Genomic DNA, 13,581 nt, shown 5'->3' with positions numbered 1-13,581 from the left:
AGTGATCAATTACAGTGGAATTGTAACTAAAGCCTGTTTATCTGGATGAAGATTTTCCTTCTCCCATTGGAAAGAAACAGTATCTCAAACACAAGCTTTTCAGTGTAATCAGTCTATGCCAGAGATGTAATTCAATCTGATTACTAAGATTTGCTTTTGATATAAGAAGGAATGGCAGAGAGAGGCTGTGCTTTACCTTCATGCAGACATGCTTTTCTTTGCCCAGAAGCACCATGGAGAAACAGATGAATGATAGAAATTGCATGGTTTATTTTTTGAGGTCTGCTTTGAAAATTGTCCCCACACTGTTTTTTTAACAAAACCATTTTGCTTTTAGAGGTAATACTTGCTTGGAAATATTTGTAATCATTCTGTATAGTTAACCATGTGATACTCAGACTGGTAGTGTCTCTTTTAGAGATAAGTAGTGGTCACTCTTTGTTTAGCTAGGAGCACTTCAATCAAGAGAGAGTGATTCAGCTAGAGAGCCTGAAGAATGATTTCCAGTTGAGAGTCATTGAGCATGACAAACTCTTTTCCTTTTTTCACAAGAAAGTGACTATCAGTCCGTAGTGCTGAGCATTTGGATGATAATTTTATAGAAAACTGTGTGGATGAAGATTATTTTGTACTGTCCAGAGACTATTTTGAGAAGCTACCAATCAAGAATTTTCTGGCTAGCCTGCAGCTGGTTGTAGTTTGGTACTTAGGAAAGACTTACGCAACAAGCATGGCTGAAAGATACAGATCACTTGAGTAAAAGTCTGTTTGTTTTTAAGAAGCCATGTTTCCACATTTACTCAACTGTAGTGATCAGAAGGACCAACACAATGGAAAAGGTGCCACAAAAGAAGCGGAAGAACCAGCACAATAACAAGGTGCTATAAGGGAAGGGAAGTAGGTAGCTCACCCATATCAGAAGATTCTGGGTTTGCAGAGAAAAGCTTCCACCAAGGAGGGATCTCCAGGAGATCCTTCCCTAGTGGCAGTCAGCCCTTAAATGAGGCCTGAGAGCCTGGTTCCACCCCTTCCGGTCATACAGTGAATTGCCTTCACCTGTGCTCCCAGGGCTGACTGGGTCTTTCCTCCAGTTACTCAATCAGTAGTTCAGGCCATGACTCAGCAGTTCCCATACACTCAATATTTAATCTGCCAGGAATTTCAGATACTCCTGTGTATTTCTCCCCACAGAAGATGTTTTGTAAGTATGCAAAGAATGCAAATTACTCAACAGCCATGAAAAGTTCGATTGTAATAAACTGGTAGTGTAGTGATGTAGGAGGTAGATAGCGGGCTTGTGTGAATAAATAAATAGGGTAACCAACTATCTGCTTAATATTTAACAATGGTGACTATTTGCTGCAGTGGGTCTTGTGCACCTTTTATAGTGATGCTTTCTCTTGGGTAAGAAATGTACCAGCTGGTTTGTGGAAAGGTATAGTACTCGTGTATTTGATATAAGCTGAACAATTCTCTGTGTCATTGTGATAAATACACTAAATTTTTTTGTAGTTCGACACATGAGATAGGAAAAATCAATGTACATTTCTAAAATCTATTTATCTGAGAACATTTTAAAACCAAAGTAGGAGGTCACTTGGATATAGCCTCATGAGTGTATCTTTTTCAAATACAGTAACAGTTAGAGCTGCTCAGCTATGAGAAATGTGACATCAGGAAACTGATCCGTGATGGAAAAGAGCTGTGGAGCTGCAGTTAGCTTAGGTTTTGTCAGTGTGAAACTGGAGATACTCTATTCATATGGTACTGAATAATGCTTATAGTTGGAGACCAGCGTGAAGCTTATGGTATGCATGTCTGAGAGCGGTGGATACTCTAAGGGGATACTGTTCTCAACGCATACAGTGATCTCTCTGGAAGGGAAGGCCTTTACTCTGTTTAGGTAGTTCATGCCTATTACTCTTTTCAGATTCTCCATTAGAGATGTGTTGTGGGTGTACCTAGACAAGCACAGAAATTGTGTTTAAAGATCTAAGTAGAAGATGCTTGCAGTGCATGGATGCAGAATGGAAAAGGGAATAATAGTTATGCGTAGGAGATACTCAGAATAAGGTGGAATATTCTGGGATATAAATTGTACAAAAGGCCTAAAAAGCATCTTTAAAATGTCAGAGAGCTGTGGGAATAGTGGCTTTTTATGTTGTGGAAATACAGGGACCTGCTGAGAAATGCACCAGAAGGCGCAAGCACTCAAATAGATCTTTTTTCGGCTGGGATTTAAGGAGTATTTCTGTCTTCTCATGACCAAAGAATAGAGTCAGGCTACCTACTTTATTTCTGCCATAATCAGGAGAAAACAGTGGTTTTGAGGGAGAAAAATTCCCTGTTTTCAAAACTAAATACCATGACTTCACTCTGAAGTCTGTTCAGTTATTTATGGAGTTAGAGATCTTAAAACTATTTTGTTGACCTGCAAGGCGTGTTGTGTTGCTGTGTTCTGAGACTTCAGTTTTGTAAAGATCTCTCAGCAGTGGCTACAGTCTCTGTTTCTCTGCAGACACTTGAGATGGTGGATCATTAGAATAAAACCTAATACAAATTCAGACTGTATACGTAGATGGTTTGGATTTGTAAGGTGGAAATTCACAGCTTAAGGCAAGCTTTTCACACAGTACAGAACTGTGCTGCATTGTTTACATCTCTGTTCTTTTTGGTTATGTGTATTTTATTTCAATCCTTGACTTCTCAGCTGTAGGATTTTCGCAATTGTGATGAGTCCAGAAATTGAGCGTCTTTATGGAGATGAAGTTGCTTCACTTTTTCCAGAACATGAGTGATGTTTTATTAACAAGGGAATAAAGAAGTCTGTTTTAAATAATTAAGCAGTTTTCACTAATAGATGAACTGGGAGGGAGTGAAAGAATAGAAGTGAAATAAATATGAGTTTGTATTATTAAGATACTGTTTTCTTTCTCTGAGTGAACCTTTTAAAACTCTTTGTTGAGCACAAAGAGTATAGGTCATCCTTCTGTCAAGATCACAGTCTTAAAATTATATAGAAAGCCCAGTTTAAGAAAATAATTATATATGTTTTAATCCCCAGGGCAGAAAGTTTTATGATGATTCATCAGTCACACAGAAGAAAGCCAGTCACAGTTTCTTAGTAGCTGAGGGAGGGTACTGCTGAAAAGAAAATGCAGTACAAGTAACGTAAAAAAAAAAAAAAAAAAAAAAAAAAAAAAAAAAAAAAACATTTTTTTTTTTTAAAGAATGTCAGGAAGTGCACTGTCATCTGCCTGAAAATATGCATGCACGAAATACACCATTCATTTAGTGTTGTCATTCTTTAAGATATACACTTGTGGTCCTGTGATGTGTGTTTTTCTGAGTGGAGTACCAGCTGAAGGTTGTCTATGAGAAAATTGAGATGCCATTTTCCTTAGTATTATGGTCCTGTACCAAATCACTACATCTTGCATCCAATTCTTTAAGAGTTATGACTATGAGTAAGTTTTCATGTTATCCTCAATTGGCATTTCTCAATTGTAGAACACTATTCTTTGCTCTATCACTTGCTTGTGCCCTCACTTGCTATCATTAGTCCTGTAAGTCTGTGCTACGTGGTCTTCTAACCTTCAGTGCTCTCAGACATGGAGTTTGCATATTGAGTAGTCCTTTGCAGAGCCAGGAGTTGGATTTGATGAGAGGTCTCTCTTTTGTAGGTCTCTCCCAACTCAGGGTGTTCTGTGATTCTGTGACATGCTTATCAATTAATGTTCATGATGGCAATTGCTCTCTAGATGATTTCTTTTTTAACTGATTCACGGAACTATGTTCAAACCACGAATTCAAGCAAAGTGCAGCTGTGGAAGTCCATACTTGAGAGGGAAAAGCAGTCAGCACTGAACCCGCTCCAGGAGTCCTGCTGTGCTGGCAGCCTTCCTTCTGTTGTACATTCTGCTGGACGGACCCTGCCTTCTTTACCTGTGTGCTGTCTGATGGCCAGTCAGAGTCTGTACAGACTTAAGAAGTTACCAGCCCACAGAGTATGACTGTAGTACTGCATGTTTACTGCTCCTGATTCCTGTGGCTGAGAGGTTCTTTGAAACAGGCAAAGGGCTGTCTTCCCCTAGCAGACTCAGTTACATATATTGTAAGCTCACTCTGAATTTTCTGCATCAAATCTAACGTTCTTCTTATTCTTAGGTATATTTGTATTTTGTATCTAAGATTTAGTAATAAAAACAGTAACAGATCAGAATCTTTTCTGAAAGACTTTGGTGTAGGTATGCAATCATGGCTCAGATAAAAACTTCAATTTTTTTAGCCTCAGTGAATTTTAGTGGAGAATTATGCATCTGTCTTATTGTGCAGACAGTAACAGACAGTGTTTTAAAAAGCTAGATTATTCATAGTTTTAGCACTTGTGTGGACATTCATATCCCTCAGTAAGCTGGTCAGTCATTGTCTGCTGCTTCTCAGTGGCAGGAGGCTTCATTGTCAGCAGGCATCTTCAGCCAAACCAGTGAGGTCTCCTCAAACCAAGATTCCTCAAACTGCTGATGTTCTAAGATCTTACAGCTCATATTTGATCATGCACGACCTCCTTGGCACATCCTATTGCTGCAGATCACTTTAATCTACACACAAAACATAACCCGTCTTTCTTGTGTTCACAGGACAGTTACGCATGACCTTATCTGAATCTGCAGAAATAGTGTTTTGCTGACCATATGCAAGTATCTTACCAGTGTTCTGTTTGGTCATTTTTTGCAGCAGAAGCTGCATCGGGGGGTCAGGCAGAGTCCCTGCCTAGGGCAGTGGTCTGCTAATTGAAACAAAGAATGGTGCCTCTCAGTCAGTGAATGTGTAGCAGGAGTCACCTGGGGTGCCTGGCATTTCTGTATGGAGAGGTCCTACAGCTGCTAAATGTTTTGTTCTCAATTGAGCAGATCAGTCAGTTATCTTCCCTCAAGTTAACCTGTTGTTATCATCTGCACAAATTAGCGGTGTTAAGAGGATGTCCTGAACCACTTATGAAGCTGATGCAGAGTGTGCTGGTTATGCAGAGAGATGTGATTGTGTCACAGTTTTAACTAGAGGACAAACTGGAGTTCGTTCTCATATCACAGGTAAAAAAATGAATTCCATAGATTGTGCCACAATATGCATGTATGTGTACAATAGTTTTTTCTCTTTTTTTTCAAAGCCTTCATTTTAACACTACATTTAATGCAAATTTATACAAAGCAGACTAGTAATAATGATTAGTTATATTGTAAACTCTCAGCTCTATTCTTTATAGGTACTTGAGGTTATTTAAAAGCTGTTTATATATATTGATGGTGTCAATCTAATATTTAGTGAACAGAATTTGAACTGTTCAAATCACAGCAGATAATCTACAACAAGATAATAGGCAATTTTGGCAAAGAAGTATCATATTCTGGTAGCTAATTGATGTAGCAATAGGTAGGAGTGGAAGGTAGGTCACTTGTATCAAGTGATTTTTGTCTTTTTGCCCTGGAAAGCATTTCTACTTATAAACCACATGGTCTTGTACTACTTAAGTGTTGTACTTAACTATCCGAGAGAGATTTTTTTTTGTATTTGGCACATGAAAATGACGGTTACTCTTTTTTTATTCTAATGAACTGAGCTAGCAGCGAAGAAGTAAAATCAAGTTTTTTCCTTTATATTGTCATTTCCATACATTAATATAGCAGTCACAAGTCACTAACTTGAATTCACAGAGCTCTTAGCACTACTTAAGAGCTTTTTTTCCTGCCGGACCTTCTCCAGAGGAAATGTGAGAAAATGTCGATGCTCCTAAGATCTAGCAATCTAATTTTTAGTTCCATTCTTAAGAATCAGAAATCAGACTTATATAAGATTTGTGAGGCCACACCTCGAATACTGTGTTCAGTTTTGGACCCCTCACTACGAGAAGGACATCGAGGCCATGGAGTGTATCCGGAGAAGGGCAACGAAGCTGTGAAGGATCTGGAGCACAGGTCCTATGGGGAGGGGCTGAGGGAGCTGGAATTGTTTGGTCCAGAGAAGAGGAGGCTCCAGTGACCTTGTTGCTCTCTACAGCTACCTGAAGAGAGGTTGTGGTCAGGTGGGAATTGGTCTCTCCTCCCATTTAACAAGCAGTGGGACTAGAGGGAATGGCTTCAGTTGTGCTAGGGCAGATTCAGGTTGGGCGCTAGGAAATACTTCGAGAGAGAGAATGGTCAGGCGCTGGAATGGGGCTGCCCAGGGAGATGGTGGAGGCACCGACCCTGGAGGTGTTCAAGGAACGTTTAGGTGTTGTGTTGAGGGACATGGTTTAGTGGAGAGTATTGGTGATAGGTGAGCGGTTGGACTGGATGATCTTAGAGTTCTTTTCCAACCTTGGTGATTCTATGATTCTATGATTCTAAATACTATCATGTTATTACTTGCATTATCAGACAGAGTTTGTTTTATGTCTTTCTGAAGAAGAGTAGTGAATATGCATAGCATCCTGCTTAACTGGAGATTCTGTGGATTGTAAGAGAGTTGCTGACAAACTCAAGGTCCTAATCCAGCATCTGTTAAATTGATGGTCTGATTCCTGTTGTCTTCTATGGGGTATACTTTGGGTTAAGTTCTAAAAGAGGACAACCATGGTGGCTTGCTTATTAAAAACTTTAGCTGTGGAATTTAGGTGCATTTTCTTTCCTCCTCCTCCTCCTGAATGAAAGAAAAACAACTTCAACACTAGCTCATAACCATACTTAATGTGTAATGGTTAATAACACTGTATACATTGTACAAGGAATGCAGTCATGGTCTGAAAGTCAGTTTTATATCAATAGCAAGAAATCGTTTAATAAATTACAATGTATAGACAAAACAACTGGGCACTGCTTGCAAAATTATGAATCTGACTGTACTTGCATGCAGGATCTGAAAATTTCGTAGTGCTTTGACCTTTGCTTAATATATGTGGATACCACTCAGGGGACCTTTCATCACTGAGGTTATTTAAATTTGAAGCCCTTGCTTTAAATTTAAACTCCCAGTTGTCTCTTGGGAGTTAGTGTACAGGAAGAGTTAATTTGCTGTTCTCTGGCCAAGAAGCCTGTATGTGGACATTATAATTAATGGTCTTTTGTTTAACTTCATCTTGCTGTGCTGAAGTATTATTTCATCCTTTCTGTACCAGTTTTGTTTGTGGCCCAAGGTTTTACTGTTTTCAGATATTCTTCTACTATGAACAGGTAAAACAGCATTGCTTTTATAAAGCTAGAGAAGGTGGTTGTATTTGAAGAAATTTCAGTGTTGGTTATGTTTTTCTTCACAAGTTATTCAGGAGCCAGCTGGGCTGACCTGGATAGGTTCCATGCAATGCAATGCTTCTTCCTCTCCAGTTACAACTTCTGTTACTGAATTCCTCTGAGCAATAGCAAGGAAGACTTCTCAGGTAGAGTGAGTTGCATGTTAGTTAGAATCAAACAGCACTAAAATTGAGATGGAGAATTTTTGGCTGTACCAGGTTGAGTATCGTAAGAAAAACGTAAGTAGATATTCAGGAGGGCAACTTGTACTTTTTTATCACTGCACTTCAGAAAAACACTTTCATTCCACTGATAGACCTCTTTATGTAATAACAGCATGCTTCACATGCATGTATTTTGTTTGTTCTGAGAGCATTTTTGTTAGGCTTCTAGAACTTGTTTTGTTATTGGACAATGAAGCAGTCATTAAGCATTTATTTTAGACTTTGGTTTGTACAGTAGCTGTGAAAGTTGTCCGCTGTGATTTGTCAATTTATTTCATTATGGGTACAAAAGCTACTTCCAGACTGTGACTACATTCTTCCCTTGTGGATTGTAAGTGGTAGCTCTGAACAAGCATTGTGATGTGAAAGAAAACTGAGTGTTTATTCTTCAAAGGATGACTTTGCTGGTGCAAAAGTTTTCATGGACAGTACTTGTTCTCATGTAGAAACTTTGTAGGCAGTTTTATATTTGGTTTTGACAATTTTGGTCAGGGAAGAGGATTCTTTTCTTCTTCTTTTTCTTTTTTATTTTTTTTCCCCTCAGAAAATAAAAAAAAGAGCAAACATTCAAACAGCATGTGGAAGGCTATGTTGTCAGTTTCGTGGCTGCTTAGTTTTGTAGATGAAGATAGCTCAGTGAAGGTATTTGTAGTGCAAATGGAGTAACTGTTGTATGTTTTAAATGGTGCAAAATTTTCAACTGTCAGCAACCAACTGGTTTAAATGAGATAGAGCCCTCATTTATAATTGTTATCATTTCAGTGTGTGAATATGAAAGCTCTCTGGCATTTTAAAGGTGGTTTTTTTTTTTTTTTGTGCGTGTGTGGAAACAGCTGATGATAAATGATAATATGCTTTACTTTTTTTTTTGTTTACTGCTTTGAAGTTTGGTCTTACAAATATACTGGTGCTATTATTAGGTTGATAATAGTGTTCACCCATTGTATTTAATCCTAATACAAAAATATTATGCAGCTCGTGGGAATGGGATGCATCCTTACGGTAATAGTTGCCACTTGTGCAGTTGAATGCCTGTGATACTGTAATACTTCAAAAACTACACAGCAGGTCAAGGAGACTTATCTCTCTGATGGCCCCTTCATGAATGCCAGTGTTATAAAGAGAAATGGCATTACAGTCCGATGGTGCAAGCACAGACAGTAGTCTTGGGGGCCATTTCACAGCTGCATCCAATCTGTCAGGTAGTCATCTCATTTTTGTGCTGCAGTTGTGATTGAAAATGCAGGGAGATCCAGGGACTGCTCTTTTACTGCTGTTACAGAGCCATCTGTGAAAGGTATCACTTGCTAACTCTGTGGTAGCCTTTATTAATTGACTGTAATTCTAGCACTTGCTATCTATTCACAATAGACTTTTTCATACATGAGAATAAAGAGGAAGAGGAGGAGAGAATTTTACTTTCTGGTTTCAACTGTGAAGATAAACTAGCAAAACTTAGATTTATTTATTTATTTATTTATTTATTTATTTATTTATTTATTTAGTACGTTATTTCATAGAACTCAATGCTTTAACCAGAGCTGAAGCATAGCAAGAGTTACATGCCAGCTCACAGCAGCGAAGGTGTGGCCCTTGTCTGTTATGACTGATATGCCATCTAATTGTTTATGAAAATGCAAGAATAGTATTTGACTATTTTGCCATTAGCGATGAACTGTTGAGCTGGCCAAACTCCCTGTGTCAAAGGAGGTTGTAGAAATCTGGCTCTGCTGAGTTAAAAACCCAGCTTGCATAAACAAATGCTAAAGCTTCCTTAGAAGGTTTATATTTTGTCATGAGCATGGATGTGTTTTGCAAGTACCTTCTTAAAACCTGCCTTTAAAATGCATGCTGTCTGGAAGCTTTGTACTCTCATACATTTTGGTCACCGTCATTAATTCCAACTCAGTGTTCTTGTGTCACACTTGCATTCCAATCTGCCCTTCTGTGGTCTTTAGGTACCTCACTATGGCTTTTTAGCATTACCAGCATTCACAAGGAACAGCCTCTGATTAGAATAGCCTTTCCCACAATTATCAAAATACTCACTGACAGATGACATAGAGCTGGCAATCCCATGATACTGCTTTGTATGCTGTTCCTTTTGTTTTTCTGCTGTGATGTTCTAATGTGATGATGCTGAATGACTATGAAATGGTATGAGAGACAGTTTCTCCACAAAACTGTCTATGGGTTAAAGCAGAAAAGGAAATTAGGAAATTTGATGTCGGGGGCATGTATATTTAGATCATAGAATGAACTGTGCAGTATTTTCAAAGTTTGTACGGTGTCTAGACTGAGGAACTGTTGATTATACCGGTGCTGTACAGCCCTTGAATACATCGAGAAGTCCTTGAGTATGTTAGTATTACTTAGGACAGTTAATCAAAGGTGTTTTTAAAGATGGTGGAATGACATTCATTGACAATTTTTGCAGCCTATTTCTGCTTAAATGAAATTAGTTTACCACTTCAGGTTTATCATACCTGAAAGTCAATGTGCTGCTAGGAGAAACTGCAGTCTTCTCTTCCATCTTCACAATTTGACAGTTAAGAAAATGTTATCTTTAGCAGAATCCATTTTCTGGTCATGATCAACTCACCTGTCTACCATCACAGCTTACTCCTGCTTAATGACTTTATGTTTTCTTTCCTAGAATGTCAGAACTCTAGCACATCGGTCTGTGTTGCTCACAGCTTTCAGTAAGCTCAAAGAATCATTTGCCTGCATGTAATAGGGATGTTCTTGTGCAACTGACAGCCCAGTGACTGCAGCTTGGTTGAATGCTGACAGTAAATGTAAGCAGTTGGCCCAGTGCCACAGACAGTCCTCCATTCACCGCACAAAAACATGGTGTTATGACACACTTTTTGGCTCAGACTTTCTTGTCACTGTGTACAGATTTTCAAGTTTTCCTCCTGTTTCATTTCATACATTACTGATAATTAAACAGTTTTTAAAAAAGATTTAGCTGTTCAGACCACGTCCTGTGAGATGCTGAGTTTCATGTGATCATTGTGATAAAATCAAGGGTTACAACATCTCAAAAAGTGTTTGTCCTGTTTTGTTTTTTATTTTTCCTTTTTTCACTCTCATTTCTTACTTCCTCTGCCAAGTGAGAGGAAATTATGAAAGAAGAATTTCTACATTGGTCACTCAGATTATTATTTAATTTTATTTTCTTGCCATGTCTAGTCTCCATCTCCAGATTCTTCTTCACCTCGGGGTGCTGAGTCGTCAAGTAGGCAACATCACCAGGATGTCTGCAGTACAGCAGAGCCCTCCACTAATAAAGAGGTAGAGTGAAATCTTTTTAAAAGCCACAGTCTTGTTCATGCTGCTCATGCCTTTTTGTTGTCATTCCCCTCTTATACGTGTGCAATCCCTTCTTCTGTCAATATTGCAACAAACAAAAAAGCTGATTTACAGCTTCTTTCCCTTGTGCTTGCCTGGCTGTCCGACTGAATTTCTAACATACTTAAGAAGGGCTATCATGGTATTTCTGACTCTGTTTGGCTGCCACAGAACTTACTTAACAGGCTGGAAGAAGGACAGAAGTCACTTTTGTATTAGAGGCAAATGAAGGAGCCCCTTTCTTTTTTCCCATTCAAAATGTCTTCCAACGAAGAAAGTCATGTTTCTCAGAGAGATGAATAATCCTCCTTAGGTAAAATTAATTAAGTAGTAATTTTTTCTGCTTACTATATTAGCATTACTATATTTGCAGACTGAGCTGCTGGAAGAACTAAATGATCTGATGACAATTTGCCAGTGATTCACAGTCAGAATTTAGGAGTTCTTGACTCCATGCTTTGCAATATAAAGCTAAATACTTTCTTACATATTATATCACCTATTAGCTTTTTACAGCATGCTAGTTCCACCTACGCAAAATTTGGTTTATTTCCTTTTTTTGGTCAGTGGATTGCACCATTACATTTTTAGCTGTGATATTGTTAGCTTCTTCAAGCCTTTAGCTTTCTTCAGCTTATAGATTTTGTTAATTCATGTGCTGTTAACTATTTTTAGATATTATTAAACTTACTCAGAGGAAAAAGAAAAAACAAAAACAAGATAAGATGCTACTCATTTCAGTTTTTATAATGTGCTCACACATGGTGTCAGTTAATCCTGGTAAACCAGAGTCCGCAGTAGGATGTATCAGTCTGTTTGTTCCTGTCAAATGAGCAGTAATGCCTGCTTTAGTACCTTCGTGCAAGAGCAGTGATAAAACAGACTTGTAGTGTTTGGGAATTATTTTAAGATCTTGATAAAACCTTTTTTAAAAATACAATTTGTATAATACTACAGCAAAAGGCAGTAAAAATATTAATGAGAGTAATGAAATATTGATGACCTCAGCATTTCATTATTTGTGCATAACAAAAATTAACAGGTGCAGATTTCATATTATCAGCAATTTTGCCTGTTTCTTTAGTATTCCCATAGTCTTAGTGAAATATCCTTTGACCTGGGTTAAGAACAAAAAAAAAAAGACTTTTTTTTGTGGGAGTTTTCACTGTAAGAGTGTGTATGATGACAGTTTAATGGTTTTATCTTGGAAAGAAGTTGCACCAGCTAGTTGGCGGAATAGTTACCAAATCTGCATTTATAAACGTTGGGCACTCTGTTTAATTTTTTTTTTAAAGTGTTTTGGAAAAGACATTTCTTTGTGTAAGCTGTCTGTGATGTGCAGTGGATTTGTCCTCTGGCTGCAGTCAGCGTCTGTCTGTTGAATATCCCTCTTAGCTCCACACAAGTAGCAACAGCAAACGATTGTTGAGCCTGTATAGGTAGGTGTCGTGGTAAAAACCATTAATCTCAAGAGATGAAAGAGCTACATGTCTGAAAAGGAGTGTAGAGTGTATCCGTGCAGCAGCTGATATGCCTTGGCAGCAGGAAATGGTGCTTTATTGACATCTTTATTTATGCTAGTACTATCTCTGATGGAGAGCCTTCTTAGTTTTGCAGTACAGCTTAGTCATTTTTGGAAGGAGCAAGTACTTAAAGGCTGCACTGACTGTTGGCTGCCATGTACCTATTGTTTTTCTTTCTTGAGTGGTTTTATTTTATAGCAAGACCGGTATCAGTGCTTGAAAAAAAATTGCTTACATGTATTTTCCATTTCCAGAAATGGAAAAGGCTCTTTGGGGTTAGTCACTCAATCTCAGATTGTTGCTTAACAGAGATCTTCCTAATTTACCTGTATTTTATCACTATCATACAGAACCTAGTAAGTTGCCTGCTATAAAACAGACTAATTTGGCGTACTGCTATAAATGTGAATATGTGTAAATGCCGCTTGAAATTGCGTAAGATACTGCATTATTCTGACCATACATGGCTCTTCTTTTATTACTACTGTACTGCATAGGCACTGAAGGAGTTACTGCTGATACAAATCAGCTATGGGTTCGTTAAAGTTTTGTAATCCTTGGGTTATCCATAATTCTTATCTGCACCACACGTAACAGCATCTGTTTCCATGTATCTATTGTCATCTATATATAGCACACTGAATGTTCTTTGAGTTTTCCAATGTGACTGTGTTACTGAGTGTAACTACGTGGTGAGTCTTACTGAATTTGTAGCTTTCAGTTGTTTGAAGTGTTAGTGTCTTTCGCATGGAAGGCTGCAGCTGGAAATAAGGTCTTTCTTTGCACTTTGTGTTTACATATCCAAGACAGGTTTTTTAGAACCATTCACCTTTTAGAAAATTGAAGCTAGCAGATATATTTTTATGCTTGTTACTGTGTAAACAGGGCTGGTGTCAAAGTTCTAGTGACTTCGATTATACCATAGAATGTAGTTTGCTACCTGAACTGTTAAAATTCGAAACTTTTTTTGTAGGCTGCATTGTCATGAAGGATACATGTAAGAAAAATCCTAATGAAAAGCAGAACTTGGTTAATGAATAACTAACTGAGCCGATGGTTTTGGTCACGAGTAATAACAGCATAATGTAATTTTGTATATTTCTACATGGCATCTATTTGTGGTGGGAAAACTCTGATCTTTGAGGTATGATGTGTTTTTCTGCATACCTTTTGATTAGTGAAAGCAGAGCACCGTTTGATGGATAGTTAATATGC

The 13,581-nt window shown here is 38.1% G+C and overlaps 1 protein-coding gene across 4 annotated transcripts in view; it reads left to right on the top strand.

Annotated features, from left to right (window-relative positions):
• The window catches only part of APBA1 (amyloid beta precursor protein binding family A member 1), an 88,565-nt gene that overhangs the window by 56,385 nt on the left and 18,599 nt on the right, over window positions 1-13,581 (top strand). For all 4 annotated transcript variants that reach the window (XM_021380714.1, XM_021380711.1, XM_021380712.1 and 1 more), the window contains one exon: window positions 10,685-10,786. In XM_021380714.1, the coding sequence (XP_021236389.1) occupies window positions 10,685-10,786 (102 nt within the window). The remainder of the gene's footprint in view (window positions 1-10,684; window positions 10,787-13,581) is intronic.

This window comes from Numida meleagris, chromosome Z, assembly GCF_002078875.1.
Source record: "Numida meleagris isolate 19003 breed g44 Domestic line chromosome Z, NumMel1.0, whole genome shotgun sequence".
Taxonomy (NCBI): Eukaryota; Metazoa; Chordata; class Aves; order Galliformes; family Numididae; genus Numida; species Numida meleagris.
The sequence above is the reverse complement of the archived record's forward strand: the minus strand, read 5'-3'. Positions and strand labels throughout refer to the sequence as shown.